Source organism: Crocuta crocuta, unplaced genomic scaffold (genome assembly GCF_008692635.1).
Source record: "Crocuta crocuta isolate KB4526 unplaced genomic scaffold, BGI_CrCroc_1.0 scaffold750, whole genome shotgun sequence".
Classification (NCBI taxonomy): Eukaryota; Metazoa; Chordata; class Mammalia; order Carnivora; family Hyaenidae; genus Crocuta; species Crocuta crocuta.
This window is the reverse complement of record NW_027529191.1, coordinates 915,864-937,863: the sequence shown is the minus strand read 5'-3', so window position 1 is coordinate 937,863 and position 22,000 is coordinate 915,864. Positions and strand designations below refer to the sequence as shown.

The following is a 22,000-nucleotide window of genomic DNA, read 5'->3' as shown; positions in this document are numbered from 1 at the left end:
GCCAGGGGCGGGGGAGGGAGGCGGGAGGGTGGGGGCTGGAGGGGAGGGCAGGGCAGCCTCCACAGCCGGCTTCCTCTCTGGAGGGAACCTCCGAGCTGGGCTGGAGGCAGCAGATTAACAGGACCCAAACGAGGCAGACCCACACCCCACAAATTCTGCCTCCTCTTGACCTTCTGCTTAGATCCACGGCGCCAAAATCCACACAGATTTTGGCCTTAGTTCATTCTTCTGTGTTATTTTTATTAAGCCTGATACGAAAGTGCATTTCCACGTTTAGCTGTTATAAACGAGGGCTGGATGGGACATGTCTCTCTCCTTCGGTAGGTGCCCCAGCTCTGTGCCTTCCCTACCGTCGTGCACACCCCGCAGGGGCTTCCTTTTGTGGGCCCCCAGCCCCCAATCCCGGGGACTCCACGGAACTCATCTGTCTTCATCTTACCTGGGTCCTTTGCAAGAGTTTGGGAAAACTCTCACTGAATTGGATTAAACCTTCTTCTCTTTCCAGCTTTGGATAGACGTGACCACGGTCCACGTGGCCTGTCCACTCGAGGGGTTCTGACAGGCCGTTTTCGTCCCTCAAGTAAAACAACTCCTGCTTCGTGATCTTAATGTTGCTTCTGTTCTGCTTTGCTCCAGGATGGGGTTCAGGTGACGGAAAGCGGGAAGTTTCATATCAGCCCCGAGGGGTTCCTGACCATCCACGACGTGGGGACCGCGGACGCAGGCCGCTACGAGTGCGTGGCCCGGAACACCATCGGGCAGGCCTCCGTCAGCATGGTGCTCAGCGTGAGTGGTGAGTCCACCCGGCGCGTGTCCCCACGGCGGGAGGGCGCCCGGCCCGCGCACTGCAGTCTGCGGGTTTTCAGCATTATCGGAAGGATAATAGGTCCCTAGCTGAGGGGAGGGGGTTGCCGGGATCCCAGGACGAGAGCCGCCTGCCTGGCCTCGCACACTCTGGTGGCCGCCCCACAGCCGCGACCACTGCCACGCGCCCCGTGGGCTCTTCTCGATCGGGGCTGGGCGGCTTGTGTGGCCGTCATCCAAACCCATTCAGGTCTGAGCGTGTGACGTGCAGTCCCATTCGGCAGGGGGAGGCGCCTGTACTGTGCTCGCGCCGCTTCTAGATGGGGCCACGCGTCTGCCCCAGAGGAGTGTCTGTCTCACTGAGCGTTCCCTCCCCGGGCCCTGGGCCACGCTGAGCCGACCTCTGTGTCTGCCCTTCGCCTGTCTCACTCACCTCTGCTGTCCACATGCTGCCGCCATCCTCCTGACGGTTCACACCCCGCGACGTGTCACTAACGTGGCCTTGCGTGCTGTGGCTCCAGGGCAGACGTTCTCAGGGCTGGACCCAGACCCGCGTCTCCCGTACACCCCGTCTGGCTTCCCCTGCGCAGCCCTGAGCGGCCACCTCCCTCCGCTTGGGGCTGTGTGTGGGCCTTTCCTGCCACAGTGCACCCCGCCCACCTTCTCCACGGGCTCGGGAGCGCCCACGGGCTCGGGGAGCAGCGGGGCCTGGTCGGTTTGTGCCCCCACTGCCCCCCGTGCCGTAAGCCTAAAGCCACTTAGTGACTGTGAACCACAAGGGCTCCTGCGTGGCTCAGTCGGTGGGGCGTCTGACTTGATTTCGGCTCAGGTCGTGACCCCAGAATCATGTGGTCCAGCCCCGAGGCGGCTGTGCTGACAGTGCTGTCTGCTGGGAGGGATGCCCTCCGCCCCTCCCCCCACTCGGCCTCTTCCCACCGTGTGCTTCCTCAGTCTCTCTCAAAATAAATAGACTTAAATTTTTTGTTATTTAAAGGGCATCTTATTTAAAAGTTTATTATTATTTTTTAATGTTTTATTTATTTCTGAGAGAGAGAGAGACAGCGTGAGCAGGGGAAAGTCAGAGAGAGAGGGAGATACGGAATCTGAAACGGGCTCCAGGCTCTGAGCTGTCCACAACCGCCACTTAGCGCTCAGTGGTCTGTTTCCCAGCTGTGTCAGCGGATGGGGTAGAAGATTGGGTAGTTCGGGGTTATTTTTTTAGCAAACTCTGGTATTAAGTGAGAGGAAGGGAGAAGAGGGAGGGAGAAAGGCAGGCACAGCCTCCGAGGCCTGCACAAGCCGTGGGCGCCCGTGTGCGCGTGTGGGAACGATGTGCTCGGGCAGTGACGTGAGCAGCCCAGTGGGGACAGGAAACGGAGGGAGCAGTCTCTGAGGGGAGAGCGGCCGGAGGTGCGGGCGCCTGTGGAGGGTTTGGCCACCGGCGGGAGGACGGAGTCCCCTCGGGAATGACATCCGGCCAGAGCCACGCCTCCCGCGCGGCCCGCGTCGCTGCAGGAGTTCGGCTGCTTCACACTGTAACTACTTTCTCTGTCCTTGTCCAGTCAGGGACTTCAGAAATTAAGGTCTGTATTTTATATACAGCTTGAAAATAGCTTCTAGTGTGATTTAACTTGCATGTGGAAAATAGAACACTTGGAGGGAAGCAGGCCTCTCGTCTAAATGATGTTGTGTCCAGGCCCAGTGGCCCGAGTAACTTGGGCAGTTTTTGGGTAACAAACGACTTTGTGTTTTCCTAGTTCCTGACGTCAGCCGAAACGGGGACCCATTCGTGGCCAAATCGATTGTCGAAGCGATTGCGACCGTGGACAGAGCCATAAACTCCACCCGGACTCACCTGTTCGACAGGTACGGGGGCTGGAAGCGGGTTTGGACCACCGTTCGGTAGGCCTCTGGGGGGGACGCACGCAGGTCAGGACTCGAAGCTATGACCTGTTTTGTCTGAAGAAAACCTTTTTAATTTAAAAGTTACAATCCACACCGGCATCGGGTTTTGGGGGTTCAGATAACAGACGTTGTGCCTGAGTGGTAGCTGAGCTGTGTTACAGGATGTTTTCAGAACATCCCCCATCACTCCCTCGGCTGCCACTGACCGGTTCAGCCAAAACAAGTCCTCTCTCGGGCGTGTTGTACCTGCTCACACGGGCAGTTCCAAAAGGGTGTTTTCCTGCATCGCAACTAAATGTGTTTTCTCTACTGATGTACTACTTTGCTTTTAGCTTCTTTGGTTTGTGTTTGATGCTTTCCACTTGGGACGAGTAAGGTATGGTCCCTCACGTCTAGAGAAGTAGTTTCACAAATATTCAACAGCGATAATTACTCCTTTGGATCTCAAGGGCTTATTCATTTCCTCTCTGTTTCTACCCCCCAGCCGTCCCCGTTCTCCAAATGACCTGCTGGCCTTGTTCCGGTACCCGAGGGACCCCTACACTGTGGAGCAGGCACGTGCGGGGGAGATCTTCGAGCGGACGCTGCAGCTGATTCAGGAGCACGTGCGCCACGGGCTGATGGTCGACCTGAACGGCACAAGTCAGTGCTGGGGCTTCGTCTCCCGAGGGCCAGGCGTGGGCGCCGTGCCCACATCCCCATGTCCGCGTACGGACGTGGCTGCCCGGCTGTGGGCTGCGCTGGGTCCCGCAGCGACCTCTCTGGTGTCCTGGACGCTGCACGTAGCTGGCCGCTGGCCGAGACAAGTGGGCCCTGAGACAAACAGGGCACGGGGGACGGCGTGGCTGTGCGCATGGGCCACGGCGCTTTGGGCAGTCGGGGAGGGTGTGTGCAGAGCGGCCCCCGGCACGCAGTGAGAGGAGCAGCACTGAGAGGTGCCGGTGGCCGTGGTTATTGTGGAAAAGCATCCTTTCCGCACAGTCCCCTCACTGGAAGGCAGGCTCCAGGTTTTCAGGGTTTTCGGACTTGTCTTCAGAGAGCCGGTCTTTCCCATCAGGACGGGAATGTTCGAGAACGTAGCATTCTTATACACGAACACGTGGCTCGGAGATAGGGAGTGGGGCCCCTGTCCTTGGGAGCGGAGTCCGTCCTTCAAGCCTGACTGCCGTCTTGCGCTGGCTTGAGGCCGAGCTTCCTGGTGCGGGTGTGCAGACCGTGGGCCTCTTTCCTTGTCCCCGGGGCGCTGGCCTCGGTGGGGCATCAGCGGCCATGTCACCTTGCACGCCCTCCCTGGGGAGCCTGTGTTGAGCACTTTTCCACCCTTCGGACCCAGGATGGGGACAGGGATACTTGGGCCTTGTTCCCATGGACCCTGAAGCCTGGGACCCGTGGCCTTGTTTTCCGTGGACAGGGACGAGTGGGGTCCGTGGCCTTGTCACTGTGGTGCCTCCCGGTGTCCCCAGCCATCTGCAGTGAAGGAGCACGCTCTGCCCCTGTGGCGGCCCGTGGGGTGGCCTGGTCTTCCCCCTCCTTGTCTTTGGCTCATCGTTCACGAGCTGAACGTGGCTGTGGCAGCCCCGCAGGCAGGTCCTGAGCGCCACGTGGCGTCCGCGCCGGGCGGAGCCCGTCTGCTGTTGCCGCTCCTGCGGGGCTGCGAGGCCACCTGCCGTCAGCACGTGCTGTTCACAGAAAACGCGGAGGCCTGGGCGGACGGAGGGGCAGGGAACGTAAATCACTCAGCACCTGGGCCCCGGGGCGAGAGGCCTACCCCAGCGGGGTGCCCGAGGGGGCCGGCTGCGGGACCAGGCACAGCAGGAGCAGGTGGGGAGATGGCGGAGGGGACAGGATGAGGGAAGTCTCGGCCAGAAAGCGCCCCTGAGGGGGGGACAGTTCGTCATGGTCGGCGTGACGTGGGAGCCATGGCGCTTCTTGTACAGACGTGACCAGGTCGTCAGGCGGCCTTGATGTGAAGGGGGAGGGGCAGTGTGGGAAGTTGGGCAGGTGTCCGTGGGGTGGCCCAGGGGGTCCAGGTGCTGGGCGTCCATGATGTGGCCCCGTGGGGCGTTGAAGCATTGGCAGCAGGGTGGCCAGTGGGCGGGGTGGGTTCCAGACGTGTGTGAAGGCAGAGGTGACCGTGACTTGGGCCTGTAGAGCAGTCAGGTGATTGGGTCTCTGCCCAGGGGCTGGAAGGCCAGAGGCGACGCTGGTGAAGGGGGGAAGTTGGCGGAGGCCAAGTTAGGGTGGGGGGGGACTGTCTCCCCAGCAGCTCGCAGGCACACTTGGGGGACGCCGGTCTGCAGGGGCACCTGTGTCCTAACTCAGCGCGGAGGGAAACTGAGTCTTCCGCGGACGGTCCCTCCCGTACCGCGTCTGACAGTCCAGTCTGTTCCCTTATTCTCAGGTGTCTTCTGTTCCTTGCACGTCAGTATTTTCCATTGTTGCTTGTCTGCATTCAGGGATGGTTCTTATTTCTAAAGCGAAGCGGAGTGAGCGAGCGTGGCTGGAAGTGGTCAGGGCAGTGTGCAAGGCCCCTGGCGAACGGCTCATTATCAGGAGCTCACAGGCGGCGCAGCGGTCGGCCCGCGGGTTAGCGGGAAGGTTTGCTCTGGCAACATCTTACCAGCGGTGCTGGGGTGCTCGGAGCACAGCACAGGCGTCTGCATTCACAGAGGCAGCCTGTCTGTGTCCAGCCCCGGCTGCTGGCCTGCGACCTCGCTCGCCTGGGCAGTGCCGGTCCCCCCAGCTGGAGAGCAGGCCAGAGGAGGGGGGCAGTGTGGGGTGTGGGGTGCCAGCCCTGACCCCTGGGGGTCCCGGGGCTCCCCGAGGTAGACTTCCCAGGCCCACTTCCCCCGTGTCTGCAAGGTGCCAGCGGACGGAGTGTGCAGGTCTGAGTGAGCCGAGCGCCCTGCCCGCTTGCAGCCCAGTGTGCCCGTCCTCTCGTGCGGCGGCCTGCGCCCCTGCCCCGCTCCAGCTCTGTTCCCCGTGGGCGGGCGGCTCGGATCCTGTAAACGTAGGCAGAGTCGGCCTTGACCGGCTCCAAGCAGGTACCGTGGAAGTAAGCAGTGGTGCCCCGGCGCCTAGTAGTGTGGGCAGGTGTCACGTCTTTCCAGGCTGTTCCTGCGGGGACCCCTTCCCCGGTGCTGAGCGGACCCGGGGCTGTCCCCCCACCACACCCGCACCTGCCCGCACTGAAGGTCGTCTCCCCTGTAGGCAGTGGGCTGCGTGCCTGTCGTCCGCCGTCCAGGGACTGAGCCGTGTCCCCCTGTGCGCAGGTTACCACTACAACGACCTCGTGTCCCCGCAGTACCTGAGCCTCATCGCCAACCTGTCAGGCTGCACGGCGCACCGGCGCGTCAACAACTGCTCGGACGTGTGCTTCCACCAGAAGTACCGCACGCACGACGGCACGTGCAACAACCTGCAGCACCCCATGTGGGGCGCCTCGCTGACTGCCTTCGAGCGCCTGCTCACGGCCGCGTACGAGAACGGCTTCAACACCCCGCGCGGCGTCGACCCCAGCCGGCTGCACCACGGCCACGCGCTGCCCATGCCCCGCCTGGTGTCCACGACCCTGATCGGGACCGAGACCGTGACGCCTGACGAGCAGTTCACGCACATGCTGATGCAGTGGGGCCAGTTCCTGGACCACGACCTGGACTCCACGGTGGTGGCCCTGAGCCAGGCCCGCTTCTCCGACGGGCAGCACTGCAGCTCTGCATGCAGCAGCGACCCGCCCTGCTTCTCGGTGGCCGTGCCCCCCAACGACCCCCGCGTCAGGAACGGGGCGCGCTGCATGTTCTTCGTGCGCTCCAGCCCCGTGTGCGGCAGCGGGATGACGTCCCTCCTCATGAACTCTGTGTACCCGCGGGAACAGATCAACCAGCTCACCTCCTACATTGACGCCTCCAACGTGTACGGGAGCACGGAGCACGAGGCGCGCGCCATCCGGGACCTGGCCAGCCACCGGGGGCTCCTGCGGCAGGGCATCGTGCAGCGGTCGGGGAAGCCGCTGCTGCCCTTCGCCGCCGGGCCGCCCACCGAGTGCATGCGGGACGAGAACGAGAGCCCCATCCCCTGCTTCCTGGCCGGGGACCACCGCGCCAACGAGCAGCTGGGCCTGACCAGCATGCACACGCTCTGGTTCCGGGAGCACAACCGCGTGGCCGCCGAGCTGCTCGCCCTGAACCCGCACTGGGACGGGGACACCATCTACCACGAGGCGAGGAAGATCGTGGGCGCGCAGGTGCAGCACATCACCTACCAGCACTGGCTGCCCAAGGTGCTGGGCGAGGTGGGCATGAAGGCACTGGGGGCGTACCGCGGCTACGACCCGGGCGTCAACGCCGGCATCTTCAACGCCTTCGCCACAGCCGCCTTCCGGTTCGGCCACACGCTCATCAACCCTGTGCTCTACCGGCTGGACGAGAACTTCGAGCCCATCGTGCAGGGACACATTCCCCTGCACAAAGCCTTCTTCTCTCCCTTCCGCATCGTGAACGAGGGTGGCATCGACCCGCTGCTCAGGGGCCTGTTCGGCGTGGCGGGGAAGATGCGCGTGCCCTCGCAGCTGCTGAACACGGAGCTCACTGAGCGGCTCTTCTCCATGGCGCACACGGTGGCCCTGGACCTGGCCGCCATCAACATCCAGCGGGGCCGGGACCACGGCATCCCGCCCTACCACGAGTACCGGCTCTACTGCAACCTGTCGTCCGCACACACCTTCGACGACCTCAAGAATGAGATCAAGAGCCCGGAGATCCGGGAGAAGCTGAGACGGTGAGTTGCAGGAAGCCACCATTTGGCGTCTTAGGTGCGTCAAGGTCAGGTGTGCCGAGAAAGGCGGCCCTGAGAGCGTGGGGCTGTTCTCGGTATTTGAGTGTGTGAGTGTGTGTGCATGTGTGTGCGCGCACACAGTGGGGTCCCTGCAGGAGGGGAGGGGCCTGCGGGGAGCCTCGGGGCCCAGCGCGCGTGTGGGGGGCTTTGCGGGGGTATTCCGTGCTCGCGGCCGGCAGGGCGCACCAGAGCTCGGCCAGCGCAGGGACACCTGCCTGTGTCTGGGGACCGCCACTCACGGCCTCGGGCGATCCTTGGGCTTCTGGGGTGCAGGCGCCGGGGCCTGTGGTGCTGGACTGTGAGGGTGCGCTGGGCTCCTCGAGACCAAGCCAGCAGGGAGGTTGGGGCCTTGGTCCCTGCCGAACAGCCCCTCCCCCTCCCCGTCGGGCGGCCCGTTAGACGGCATTTCTCCACTCACTGAGCCTCGCGCTCTTGTCGCCATCACGGCCGCCCTTTGCTTGCTGGCCACTTCCTGTGTTACGTATTCCCATTTCTTTAATGGAAATAATCCGCTCGCTGTTCTTTTTCCATAACGATCCCTCCTGGTCCTTGGACTTGGGAAGTACGTCCGCAGGTCACTACGTTCCAGCTGTGCTCCTTCGCGCTGGGAAGAACGGCTCGGGAAAGGAAGCCTTTCCGGGGCCGTGCTCTGCGTGCCCTCTGGCCTCTCCGGGTCGCTTACTCTGAGTTACTCACTTCACACTGAGGGTGAGGCCGTCCCTAACGAGGGTCCCCCCCGGGCTTCCACAGGACGATGGCTTTCCAGGCATAGTTGAGTGCCGGGCGCGATGCCGTGACCGTAGTCCTGAGCACAGCGCGTCCGGTGTCCGTTGAGTGACGGTGTCAGGCTGCTGGTTTGTGTGAGCCCTGCGCACGGGGACGTGGCGGGTCACGAGGCTGCTCCGCCGGGACGCACGTGGTCTGCTGCTTACGTGCTCTGCTCCTGTCGGGGGAACGCGATCGCCTCCTGTGTTGCTCTCCTTCGCCAGACTTCCTTCAGGACGGCGGGAGGTGCTGGCGCCCCAGCACGCTGGCGGGTGGAGGGGTGCACGCCTGGTGAGCGAGAGGGCATGGNCCCTCCCCCACCTCCCCACCCGCAGCCCCCTCCCCTACCCCGCCTACCCACGGGAACCACAGCACAAGGCTCCTCTGTTTGCCTCTGAGACCAGTGCTCGCGGCGGCGTGGGGCTTGGACGGAGCACCCCACCACCCTTCTCAAGGGTGTCTGAGCAGCACCCCGCTTTACTCTGTGGCCGCAGCCCTGTGGGCCGGGCCGAGCCGGCTGTGCCTCTGAGCCGGACGATGTGGGTTTAGAAAATGTAGCTGAGCTTTGAGTCCAGACTGAGACCAAGCGACACTGGGTCTGGGAGAGCTGCATGGGGGACTTGGGGCCGCTAGCTGTCTGCCCGCGCACTCATGTTTTCTACGTGGTTGGAAGAGCTCGACGAAAGCATTTGTTCTTGAGCATTTAAACCTTGTTGTCTTAATCTTGTTTGCTATTTCTGTTTAGAAAACGGCTTCTTTTTTTGCTTAATTAAAAAAAATTTTGTGGTATTTATTCATTTTTGAGAGAGACAGCGTGAGCAGGGGAGGGTCAGAGAGAGAGACACACACATACAGAATCTGAAACAGGCTCCAGGATCCAAGCTGTCAGTACAGAGCCTGATGCAGGACTTGAACCCAACGAACGTGAGATTATGACCTGAGCAGAAGTCAGATGCTTAACTGACTGAGCCACCCAGGCGCCCCAGCAAATGGTATCTTTACTGCAAATGTATTTTCAATAATAGTAGAATTCTAGCATTAAAATTACTCCTTTGAAAGTCTATTTTTAGTTATTTTGTTTACTTATATTTATGAAAAAGCCTGGAAAGTTATACATTATACCATCAAGTACGATTATTTCTGAACAGAAAAGATGTGATTTTAATTTTTTTCTGTATTTCTTGGCTTTTCTAGACTTACGATAAATGCGAGACACGCATTATACACGTTTGTATGTATGTGAACAGAAAGTAGGGAAAGGGTTCAGTGTAACGGGTGGATCCTGTGAATGAAAATGAGCGTTCTTTGCTAACAGAAGGTCTGAATGATTCTAAATATTGATAAAAGTGGGGACTTTTGCACATTTGTTGTATTTACTAGCTACGGCATCCGTAAGCAAATTGAAGGCAAATTTCACTTGTGTTTTTTTCTCCTGCAGGTTATATGGGTCCCCACTCAACATCGACTTATTTCCTGCACTCATGGTGGAAGACTTGGTCCCTGGCAGCCGACTGGGACCTACCCTCATGTGCCTGCTGAGCACTCAGTTCAAGCGCCTGCGAGATGGGGACAGGTAAAAGCAGGTGCCACAGGGGACAGGTGAAGGCAGGTAATGCAGGGACAGGTGAACACAGGTGCCCTGGGGACAGGTGAACACAGGTGATGCAGACAGGTGAACGCAGGTGACACAGGGATAGGCGAATGCAGGTGACGCAGGGACAGGCAAACGCAGGTGACACAGGGACAGGTGAACGCAGGTGACACAGGGACAGGTGAACACAGGTGCCCCAGGGACAGGTGTCTCGGGCAAGTGAACGCAGGTGACTCGGGCAGGTGAACGCAGGTGACTCAGGGGCAGGTGAACGCAGGTGCCCTGGGGACAGGTGAACGGGCATCTCTGTTCCCACGTTTGGAGGGATTTGAACTTCGTCATGACTGCAAAGTTTCAGGTTCAATGTGATGTCATCAGCGTCTTTCACGCAGGACAGTGGGGCAGGGGCCACGGCCGCGGGGCGTCTATGCACCGCTGCGCTTCCTGTCCAGACTTCCCGCCTGGTTTCTGGAGTAGGAAGCATGAGCCGCATCTGAGCCCCTGCTGAAGCGACAGCAGATCGAACCCGGCGTGCCGGGCCGTCGGCCGAGCTCCCCCTCCCCCGGGGGCTTTCTCAGCCTCCTCCTTGGGGCCTTCGGGCGTTTGACCTTGCTCTCACTCTGGGGACACAGGCTGTGGTACGAGAACCCGGGGGTGTTCTCCCCGGCGCAGCTGACACAGATCAAGCAGACGTCGCTGGCCCGGATCCTGTGCGACAATGCCGACAACATCACGCGTGTGCAGAGGGACGTGTTCAGGGTGGCGGAGTTCCCCCACGGCTACGGCAGCTGCGACGACATCCCCCGCGTGGACCTGCGCATGTGGCAGGACTGCTGTGAAGGTGCGCGTCCCCAGCTCGACGGTGCCGCTTGTCTTCCCACCCCTTTCCCTCTCGGCCACACTCCCCGCCGGGGGCCGTGCTCCCAGGGCGGCTGGCAGAGCGGGGACCGAACGCGTGCCACCTCCACAGGCGGCCACGCGGGGTCGCTGCAGAGCCTGAGAGGCTGGGGTCAGGAAGGGCAGGCGGTGACGCAGTGGTGTCTGTGGGAAGTGACGTGCCAGGGGAAGAAACAGGAGACGAGAGTGAGTGCGAGGCGGGCTCCCGTGTCTCCCTGGAACCTGACGGGCGTCTGAACGGAAGTTCGTATGCTGTCCTGCATGTATGTGCACGTGTGGGCGGCCTGCTGTGTGGACGCCCTGGGACACACTCAGTCCATACCAGCCTGTGCTGTGTGTCCAGACGTCTGCAGGGACACCCGTAGCCAGAGGGGCGTGCGGTGCAGGGTCAGGAGGTGGGCTCCCCTCAGCTGAGGCCTGGGGGGCATGGGGAGGGGCGGGCGGGGCTCCGTGGCTGCGCCCAGTCTCTGCAGCAGGGGCCCCGTCCTCCATTGTGGCTCCCGTGCACCCCCGCTATGGCGAACCTCCATTTCACCTCATTTGAACGTGATGTTGGCTTTATTCAAACTGCGATCAGAGACCGTGGAATGTGAAAGCCGGGTGTGTTTGGAGCCGCCCTGCGTGACCTGCTTCTGCAGCGGGGGCCACACGCCCGCGGGGACAGCCGCTCCCACCTGGCACACCTGTGGGCAGGGAGCACAGACTGGAGCTGTGCCCACTTTCAGTTGCCTGCTGTTCGCGTCACCTGGGTTCCCGGGTTAGAGCCGTGTGCTGTCTCCCTTTGCGTGTGCACGTGTGTGTGTGCGCGTGTGTTGAGCTGGTTGTGGGTCCGCCCCCATCCATCTGCCCCTTGTGCGTGCACCTGTGATGTGTGGCCCGCGAAGTGTATGAGAGAATTCCGTGAATGTTAAAACTGAGTTTACTGCACCCCCCCCCCTTTTTCCAAAACATTGATATTCTCGTTGTCCCGTTGAAGGAACCTTGTCTGTCTTGTCTTGGCTTCTTTGGAAAACGTCCTCGTTGGTTTGTCCGGCTCTGCGTGCTTTTCTGCAGATGCGCAGAGAGTGCTGGGGAGTGCTCTGTCTTAAAGCCCCTGGGAAAAGCCAGTTCTCGGGTGACTGGCTTCCTGCTGGCGTTACCAGGGCCCTCGCTGCACGGGAGGGGCCGGGCCGGGGTTCCTGTCGTTCCGCTCCGAAAGCCCAGAGTCCCGGAGACACAGGGCCTCGCCCAACGGGCTTTGTCCTTGGAGCCGCTGGGGCCGGGCCCCCTGTCCGAGCAGCTGTCGAAGGCATTTCTGACAACCGTTCTCCCTGACGCTTCTCCAGAAACAGGCCCGGCCCGGCCGGGCCAGGTTGCAGGACGCTAAGCCTCGTCTTTCCTTGTGGCTCAGGAGTCATGTTTAAAGTACAGCAGGAAAACAGAGTTTTTCCACTTTTACAACAGACACGCTGACAGCAGAGCTCGCTGCTTGTCACACCCGGGCACCCCATGCAAGGCGGGGCCAGAGGGGAGGGTTCCCGGGCGGGTAGTTTCCTTACTCTTTACCAGGGTTCACATCGCGCCTCTGGAGGGATTGATGGGCCGCGAGGAGGAACACGTAGGCACCCGCACGCACTCACACACATATACGAGTGATTTGAAATAGTTGAGTTAATTAAAAAATAGGGAGAGAATTCCTGTAGCTGATGGAATTCATTAGTTTCGTTTGCTACCTAGCAGTCACTATTCTCTCCCACGTGTCTGTGTGTATGAGTACGTGTGTGCCCAAGTACGTTCACATGTGTGTGTGCGCACATGTGCCTGTGTGCTGTGTATGTGCATGCGTGCAAGCACACACGGGCGCATTTGCACACGTGTAGGCATGTGCACGCATGTGTGCACATACGCACGTGTACACTTGTGTATGTGTGTGCCCGTGTACACATGTGTGTATTTGTGTATTGGTGTACGCATGTGTGTTTGTACGTAAATACACTGCGTTTCCCTGACCTGGATGAGGGAGCCGCTATGCCCCTGAATAGCTCACTGGAGTGTGTGCACGTGCAAGATTGGAAAGTTAGTGTGGATACGCGTTCGATGGGGGTTAACCTCACGGCCCAGGCCCCCTGTCTTCCTCCGGGCCCGCTGTGGCCTCTCCCTGGGTTCAGGCTGGCTTGTCTCAGACCAGACCCAGGGCCTGCGTCCGGGGCGCGGGTGCTCCACGGGCAGGGCTGCGGTCTCTCTGTGCGGCTTCTGGAGGCGCTTGATGCGGGCCAGTCACTGCCCCTGACCTTTGTGCGGGAAGCCGAGCGCCGCCGCCGCCGCCACCGCGGTGGGCACAGGGGCTCCAGGCCCTGCCTTGGGGTCCCGGCGGCCATCAGGCGGAGCGCGGCATAGCGCCTGGCGCCAGCTCCTCTCCGTGTCCAGTTTTCTTCCTGGGGCCCTGCTGCTGGAGGGGGCGCGGTATGTGCAGGGTGCACGGCACCCTGGCCGCTGGAGGGGGCCCCGGCGTGAGCCGACAGATGTGAGGCTGGAGAGCACGGCTGGGGTGCGCATGCCTGCAGGCGGCTGGAGTAGCTGGAGGTTCCCGGGAACAGGGGGACACGGCCCACATGCCGCCTTGGAAGCGCCAGGCGGTGGGCCTGTGTCGTGCACCCGCTGGGAAGACGGGCTGACGTTTCCCAGGCTGCGCCCGACACCTCCTCCCCTCGCCTCTCAGATTGCAGGACCCGCGGGCAGTTCAACGCGTTCTCGTACCACCTCCGAGGCAGGCGCTCCCTGGGGTTCAGCTACCAGGAAGATGGGCCCGTCGCGGGCGCAGGACCCGGGGGGACAGGGAGGTACGGCCGTCTCGGGGGTGGGGGATGGCAGTCCTGGGCACTGGGCGGGGCACGTGCGGCCACCCGCTGCCTGCAGCTCGTGTCACAGTGTCCCTCCTCCCCCGCAGCGCTGGGCAGCATGGGAAGCACCCAGGCAATGCCACGGCCGTGTCCTGGGAGCGCCCCCGAGTTCCGGGGCCGAACGACTTCAAGGACTTCGTCGTGGAAATGCAGAAGACCATCACGGACCTCAGGGAGCAGGTAACTGTCCTGTTCGCGCCGTGACTATGCTGTGTGCCCAGGGCCTGCCCTCGTTTGGAGCCTCTGGGACGCCACGTCCCCCCTGGGGGCTCCTTGTGGCCTGTTGCTGGCCCAGCCGCTTCGGGCTGCCCTCAGGTCTGCCGGCGGCCGGGGGCTCTTGCTTCGAGCTGTCCGCAGGTGCCCCTGTGGAGGGAGACCGTAGGTCGGGAGGGGGCTCAGGATCAGGGTCCCGTCCTGAAGCCATGACGATGTGACCCTTTTTCCCAGGGAGGGGTCAGGAGCTGTTCTGTGGTCAGGTCCCCCTCGGGTGGGCGGAGCACCGTGTGCACACCGGGCCCTCCTCTGGGCATCCGTAGGGTTTTGCAGAAAACGGTCTCCCCTCCCCAGCTCAGGGAGCTTGCTTCCGCCTCCCCCGTGTCCGTGTCTGGTCCTCAGTGGTGGGATTTTACGTTTCATGGGCAGAGACGGAGGCCTTAGTGATAAGCACGGACCTCGGGGAGGCCTCTGGCAAGGGTTCCCAGCGCTGTGGAAACTTCTGGAGACGTGCCTGTGAGTGGTGGTCTTGGAGCACGACCCCGTTCCTACTTGCGGGACTCAGTCCCCAGGTGAGGGGCCTTACGGAGAGGTGTGCCCGCTCCGACCGTCTTTGCTCTCCTGTCTTGACACATGTGAGGTCGTCTCCCCTGACGGCCCTCAGGCGTGTGGCCCAGAGCTGTCACTCGGCAGACGGATGCAGGCCGGGAGGGGACAGCGGGCACTGGGCTCAGTGCAGGGGTGACGCACCAGGGAGAGAGGCCCCCGAAAGTCACCTGGAGCCAGAGACACACCCAGGCTGTGACGCGTACAGGGCGTTCTGGGGGCTCAGCCAGAGACAGGTGGGCATTGGGTGTCCTGAAGACAGTCCCTTGGGGCCGGCGGGCTGTGCTGCTGACCCAGGACATCTGCAGATGGGGGGCAGGGGGCGGTGTCACATCTGCAGGTAGATCAGTATGAGCAGGGGAGGGGTGAGGGGGATGAGCCTGGGGGACAAGGCAGGGGAGGGAGGGGGACGGGGCAGTGTGAGCCCGACGTCTGTGCATCTGTCTGCGGCCTCCTGACTTCCCACACCCACAGGATGAGGTGACACTGCCGTCCGTCCCCTTTGCTCTACGCGCCCCTGCGGTTCAGGACAAGGTCGGGCATCGGGGTAGTGACGTGCAGGGGAACGTCGGCTGTGACTTCGCTGCCCAGGAGGGAGTGTGGAGGCTGGTGGCGTCTCCTACTCTGCACGGCCACTCTGATCCCCGACATGTGCTCACGTTCTTCCTGTACTGAGGGGGATGCGGCTCTGTCCTGGCTGTTTCTGGCTTCCTGCGGAAACGGGGTCAGCAGCCAGCGAGGGGCGCCCCCGCCGTCCTTGGCAGCCCTGCCCGGCCCGTGGCTGCTGCTGCTGCAGCTTCGGGGACCGTCCTTTTCTTCCCGCTCACAAGATGTTGGTTCTGAGGACCCGTGACCTCAGGGTGGGTCATGCTGACAGCTGCCTGGCTTCCACAGGAGCCACGGCGTGACGTGCCACACGAGTGCCCACCAGCGTCAGGTCACGGGGCTGCGGGTGAGGTGGGTGCTGAATGCACGGGCAGGGACCCCGCTGCCTCCGGGTGGCCGTCTGGCCTCACGCAGGTGGGAGGCTGTGCTGCTTTCCGTGCTTTCACAGCGCGTACGCTTAGTGCATTTAGGGAGGGCGCATACTGTCAGCGCGTACACGTAGCGCATTTAGGGAGGACGCATACTGTCAGCGCGTACACGTAGCGCATTTAGGGAGGACGCATACTGTCAGCGCGTACACGTAGCGCATTTAGGGAGGGCGCGTCAGGGTCTGCGAGTTCGCTCTGCGTGGTCTCTCCTGCCCGTCATCGGAGCTGCTGACGCCATGTCAGGGGTTGTGCCCAGTGGTGTCCGTTCTGGGGGCCCCCACGTGAGGACGGTCTAGACGCTGGCCCAGCCGCAGGGACGGAGGAAGGGTGCCCGGGGAGAATGGTCACGGCGTCCGCTGCCTGGAGTCGCAGCTCAGCGCTCGCCAGCCTGCGGGAGCCCGCCCTCCGCGTCCCCGGTGCCTCTTCCCGGTAGCTGCCGCCCCGCGCCTCGCAGCGTTCGCCCGCGTGGCGGCAGGTGTGGGGCCGGGTCAGCGCTGTCCCGTCTGCCCGCGGCCGGCCCTGTGGCCCGGGGCGCCCTTCCCGGCAAAGGTGCCCAGTACGCGCTTTTGCTTTGCTGCAGATAAAGAGACTGGAGGCCCGGCTCAGCGCCGCCGACTGCACGGACGCACACGGGGAGCCTCACGCCAATGGCGCCAAGTGGAAGGGAGACGCGTGCACCGCCTGCGAGTGCCGCGTGAGTGTGGGGCTCCGGCTTGGGACCGGGCGCATGGACGCGGCTGCGGGCCCTGGGCTCCGGGGTGGCCCCAGGGGCCACGCTCCTGGTCTCAGAAGTGAGAGGCGGTCCCCCGAGAGCCTCGGGTGCCGAGCAGCCAGCGTTCACACTGTGAGGAGGCTGGGCCGGCCCAGGGCTCCGGGGAGGGCGGGCCGCCGTGGTGGCCGCGGTGTCCCGGCCAGTGGCTGGGGCAGAGGCTGGGGGACAGGACCGGAGGCCAGTGGGCCGGCCTGGCACCTTAGGTGCACGCTGCGAAGGGGATTCGTTCTCCGGTCTGGGGACAGGAAAGATGCTCCCTCGTCCCTGGTGGCTGTCGTGTTTGGCGATGACAGCAGAGAGGGACAGCGTGCCCTGACCTCCTCTGGCTGATGTCCCTGGACATGGGTCTCAGGTGTGGGGACAGGAGCGTGTGCTGAGCCCATGGTCCCGGGCTGTCCTCTGGGTGGGGGGAGGGCGAGAGGCAGAGGGCAGGAACCTTCCAGAAGCTGTGAGCCGTCGGGGAATGGCCCATGTCACAGTGCATGCTCAGGTGTGTGGTGGGAAGGGCAGGCGGGTGACGTGCAGGACGCGCCCCAGGAACTGACACGTCCGGGTGCCTATCTCCCCCAGGACGGGCAGGTCACCTGCTTCGTGGAGGCCTGCCAGCCTGCTGACTGCCCGGCGCCCGAGAGAGCCCCGGGGGCCTGCTGTCCCGTGTGTCCCGCTTCTGGCGCAGGCCAGAGACCGTCGGCTCCGTGAGGCCTTCGGGGCCGGCTCGCGGCGTGCGGACGGCAGGGACCATCGCGGCCGGGACCCCTTCTGCCTCGGAAGTAGCACAGGTGCTCAGACCAGAGCGTTCACCGAGGAGAAGCCACGGACACGTGCCCTAACTTCACGTTAGATTCTCAGGTTTTTATTTAAGATTTTTAATGAGAAATTGGTGCTACTATTAAATTGCACGGTCCAGTCATTTAGGCTCCTGAATTCGTTTCCCCGGATGCTGCCATGTCTTCTCGACCAGACGTTTGTCCCGCTGGGCTCTGACGCCTGGCGCTTGCCGACGAGCCGCCCACTGTGAGGGCGCGCCACGGAGCCGCCAGAAGGACAGCACCGCAGGGACAGCAAGATCGGGCTCCGGACAGCGGGGGGCGGTCTGGGCGTGGGTCCCGGCCCCAACCCGACACCTGCGTTCATGCACGGCTCCGCGGCTCAGCCTCCCTCCCGTGAGGAGGGCCTCCGGCCACGGCCTGCGTGGCCCTGCCTGGTGTGGACGAGCGCGAGCCCTGTGCCCACTGAGCACCGGCGCGCTGCGCACGGAGCCTCTCCCGCCGGAGGAGTTGGTGTTGGGGACTCTCTAACTCCGGGTTGTGTGCCTTCAGGGAACAGTCGGTCCCTATACCTCATTTGTGTTTTCAAAATGCATGATGTTTTATGAGATGTTGCCCACGTTTTAGGTGTTAGGAACGGCGGCGAAGTCACGTCCACTATGCAAGAGTTATCGTAGAATTCAGTGAAGAGCAACTATCATACCTCATGGTCTCTCTCTTTTTAACTGTCCAGAAACCTCCTTCTTTGTTGTCAGTTGAAGTGCTCTGAGTCCTGAGAAATGTGTCCCTGGATGTACAAGGTCAGCTCAGCACACGTGACCTGAGCGCCCCCTTGCGGGCGCCACAGGAAGACCCTGGGGACACAGGTGGTTTCGTTCGTGGAGGGCACCCCGGGTTGGGGCTGGGGGAGCCATCGCCTCCATGGCCCAGGAGGCAGTCGAGCACGTCGTGGGCAGGTTCGAAGCCTGGTCTGGGCCCGGCTCAGGCACCCTTATGGAAGCAGGAGACCACGGCTCTGCGACGAGCGGGCCCCAGCCGCGGGATGGAGGTACCATCCCCGCCATGAGCGTGTTCTCAGTGGCTTTGAACACGGCCGAGCTGACTTCTCATCCCTGTAACAGTAAGTGGTAAATACGGTCCCCTGTCCCGTGGGGCACGGGGCAGCCTTTGAGGGATCAAGTCACGTTTAATAACCAAACCTTAGAACCGATTTCTGTCAAGTAGAGAGCAGGTGACCATCCGCAGCGTGGAGGTTGCGGAAGTTGCTCAGGTAGAGAACGACGGCAGACCCTGCACTTTGGGAGCGGCTGGCGTCTACACACGCCTTGGAGCCGACGTGTGGCTTTGCTGCAGGCGCTCCCACGTGGGCTGGAATGTGTGGCTGGGACCTCGTCCTCCGCCCAGGAGGGGCAGCTGCCGGGGATGCGCGGGGCCGGTCTGGGGCTGCAGCGGAACATGGCCTGTGGCGGGGCCACGGGAGCGATCTCCCATGTAGTGGCCGAGCTGCGGGCAGGCCCCCGGGACCCCTCAGCAGCCACGGGGACAGGAAGCGCATGTACATATTTATTTACTTTCTAACTGTTGCCAACAGCCAAGTGCCTTTTTACATTCATTGTAACCAGTTCATTACCAAAGAGACGTTTGCACTATGTAACGATGCCTTCAGTTCAAATAAACGGGCCACGTTTTCACATGGAGAATGGCTCCTTCTTTTGCTCAGGCCGGCCATCGGGGTGGCGCCTCGTGGGCCCTTGTGAGGCCGACAGCAGGGTCAGGACCAGAGGCAGCCCCCTGGACAGAGCCCGAGAAGAGAACGAAGGGGATCAGTTAGAATGACGCTCAGGGGCCCCTGGGGGCTCAGTTGGTTTAGTGTCCAGAACGATTCCGGCCCAGGTCACGGCCCCACAGTTGTGGGAGCTCTGTGCTGACAGCACAGAGCCTACTTGGGACTCTCTCTCTCTCCCTCTCCCCTCCCCCCGTCTCTGTCCCCTCTCAAAATAAAGAAACACACGTTAAAAACAAGACTCTGCTCTCCCAAGTAGCTATGACGCTGTCACGGCGCTGAGGGTGTGGCGTTCCCAGGGGCGCCGGAGGGCGTGGGGCGCCGTCACGGCCCGGGGAAAGCCGTACTCTCACGGTTCCCGCAGGCGATCAGTGAAGCTCTGGGGAGAATCACACGAGCCCCGTGACTTGCCCGATCGCCTCACAGCCTAACGCTCGGCCCGCTCGGTGAGGACGTCAAGTTTCGGGAACTGAGACCCTCGGTTCCCTGACGCTTTTTGACGCCTTCTCCGTCCACGAGGGAGAAGCGGCAAAGAGTGTGCTCACACGGGGTCGTGGGCAGCCTGCGACCACCTTCTGTCAACCACGCGAGAATTCATGTCAGATCTTAGACGCGCGTGATGCTATGTGCTTTTTGTGACAGGAACAGAATCCCGTTCCGTTTAAATATCAGTGTTTCAGGGTTGCCATGAGCTGGAGCCTGGGGACCCCGAGCCCAGGGTGAGCAGTGGGTGTGTCCCCAGAGGTCGGGAGAAACTTGACGAGGTGCAGGTGCAGACCAGGCCNGTGCTGTTTTCTTGCTTTAAGTGAAATGGATGATGTAAAACTGGCAAAAATTGGTTGTTTGGATCTTTCTTTAAAACCTGTGGAGATTGTACAGAATCCATAAAGACACTTCACACCAGCTCCTGTGTGCAGAATTACATGCCACGTGACCCAAATAGTCGTGTCATTTGCCAAGTGACTCACCGGAAAGGTTCTCAGCTGTGTTCAGTGAACTCAACAAACACATTTTAAATGTATTTGATATTTTTAAAAAAATCTATTTGCCGTTTGGATAAAGTTTCGGGAAGTCATTTGATTTGCACAGATGGGATCTTCTGTAGCATCGTGTGGTTTTACCCCATTGTCACCTCCCAGCTGAAGCCAGGAGATGAGACAGACACGGCGGGCCTGGTGGGTGTCAGTCACCCTGTGGCTGCAGAGGGCAGGTCTCCGTGGTGACTATGGCAGGTGACAGTGTGTGGGGGGGTGACAGGGAGCCTGGTGACAGTGTGTGGGGTGACAAGGCACACCGGGTGACCATGTGATGGATGGTGAAGGTGCACGGGGTGATGATGTGGAGATGTGACAGTGCAGGGGGTGACGGTGCAGGGGTGACAGTGCAGGGGGGACAGTGCACAGGGTGACAGTGCACGGGGTGATGGTGCACAGGGTGACAGTGTGGGGGATGACACTGCCCAGGCTGACCGTGTGGGCGGGGACAGTGCACAGGGTGACAGTGCATGTGGGTTGGCAATGCATGCGGGGTGACTGTGGGGGAGGTGACAGTGTGCCAGGTCACAGTGCTTGGGTCCTCCTGCATGTGGGGGAGTCCAGACCCCCCAAGCCCTTGGTGCCAGGAGCAGAGGGCCCAGCCCTGCACCTTCCCACTCGTTCCTGCTTGCCTGTGAACAGGCTCCTCCTCCAGGGAGCCCTCCCGGGCTCCCTGTGAGGTCCCAGTGACAGTAACGAAGGCCCTGACCAGATGGCCTTCCCGCTCTTCAGCTGTTGAGTGCACGTGTTAAGCTCGAAATCCTGCAGATGTGGGATCCCAGCATCTGCGCCCAGGGTGACAAGTATTATCACACCCAGACCTGATGTGTTGGCAGGAGAGCGTGTCTGGGTCTAGAAGGTTCCAGAAACTCCAGTGGTGCTCCTGTCTATGTTTGTGGGATTTGCTGAAAGTAACTCAGTCTCTATCTGCTATTTGGGCATCTGGTGCCCTCGTGCAGAGACCGGCGTCCGAGGAAGGGCGGCCGAGCCCGAAGGCCCCCACCCGCCTGAGCCGAGGTCCTGAACGCCTCCCCGCCTTCACACAGTAATCTCCAAGTCCCGTTTTCCCGCTACGATTCCCGACAGCTGGCGCGGTTCTGCCAGGAACGGCTCATCTGTTTAGTGACTGAGCAGGGGAAGGACATGCCCACGTCCTGTGTCACTTGCAGTGACAGCTCAGGTACGTGCCCGCTGCTGACCGTGGCTTTTCTCTCTCAGAGCTTTGGGGGATGAAAAGGACAGGAATCGGATTTCCATTATGCTTTCTAGTTCTTTCCAACATTGATCATCATCTTAAGCATCATGGAAAATGTTTCCAGAGTGTTTACCGAGAACACACGCCTCTTGGTGGCTGGTAGCCCTCGCTGAGAAGCCTCGAGTTCTGCGGCGCCACGTTGAGGCCACTGCCGCGTGCTTTCCGAATTATCCACGTCCTTCCCGCTCTCAGACTGATACTCTTACTGTTCTGTCCTCAGAAAGCAAAACAAATCAGGACACACAGACGGAGCCCTTGTGGCCGACCTGTGTGCAGCTGTCGTTCCAGGAGGTCCCCGGAGAACACGGGTGTTTGTTTCCCTAGAAACGTCGGCACCGGAAGGTAACACGTCCTCTCTCTCGTCAGGATCTGGAGCGAGGGGCGGTGAGAGGGGCTGACCCCCCACCCCGGGCTCCAGGCCTGACCCTCTTCCGACACGGAGGCCAGTGCTGCCTTCCTTTCCCCACACCCTGAGCGGGCGGCCGCCAACACCCCGCGAATCTTCGCCCCGTTCCGAGCTCCGCCCAAGACCCTGCCCGATGGCCTGTGGGCGCGGGGCTCCCTCGGTCGCGCTGACCTGCCGTCTGCTGGAATCCGTCCCCTGTGTGACCGCGTGACCGCAGCCACCGCTCGAGCGCCACGTGTCGCCTGCGCGGCATAGACTTCGGCCCGGACGGCACAGTCTCGTTCCCGGANAACTCCGTCCTGAGGTCACCTGCCAGCTGCGGCCATGGAGAGCAAAGCTGCGAACCCTCCCAGATTTGCCCCGAACGCCCTGATTGGAGGCCAGTCGCGGCGCCCAGAGTCGCTCCGCACACCGAGCTCCTGCACCCGGAGGCGCCTCCAGATGCCCCTGGCCGCC

General features: G+C 61.8%; 1 protein-coding gene across 1 annotated transcript in view; it reads left to right on the top strand.

Moving 5' to 3' along the window:
- Window positions 1-18,766, top strand: part of PXDN (peroxidasin) — a 49,920-nt gene extending 31,154 nt beyond the window's left edge. The window contains exons 15-24 of the mRNA XM_077758293.1: window positions 637-793; window positions 2,562-2,670; window positions 3,194-3,351; window positions 5,982-7,485; window positions 9,746-9,880; window positions 10,531-10,739; window positions 13,494-13,614; window positions 13,722-13,854; window positions 16,108-16,221; window positions 16,870-18,766. Coding sequence (XP_077614419.1) covers window positions 637-793; window positions 2,562-2,670; window positions 3,194-3,351; window positions 5,982-7,485; window positions 9,746-9,880; window positions 10,531-10,739; window positions 13,494-13,614; window positions 13,722-13,854; window positions 16,108-16,221; window positions 16,870-16,998 — 2,769 coding nt within the window. The 3' untranslated portion in view covers window positions 16,999-18,766. The remainder of the gene's footprint in view (window positions 1-636; window positions 794-2,561; window positions 2,671-3,193; window positions 3,352-5,981; window positions 7,486-9,745; window positions 9,881-10,530; window positions 10,740-13,493; window positions 13,615-13,721; window positions 13,855-16,107; window positions 16,222-16,869) is intronic.
- Window positions 18,767-22,000: the final 3,234 nt, after the last annotated feature.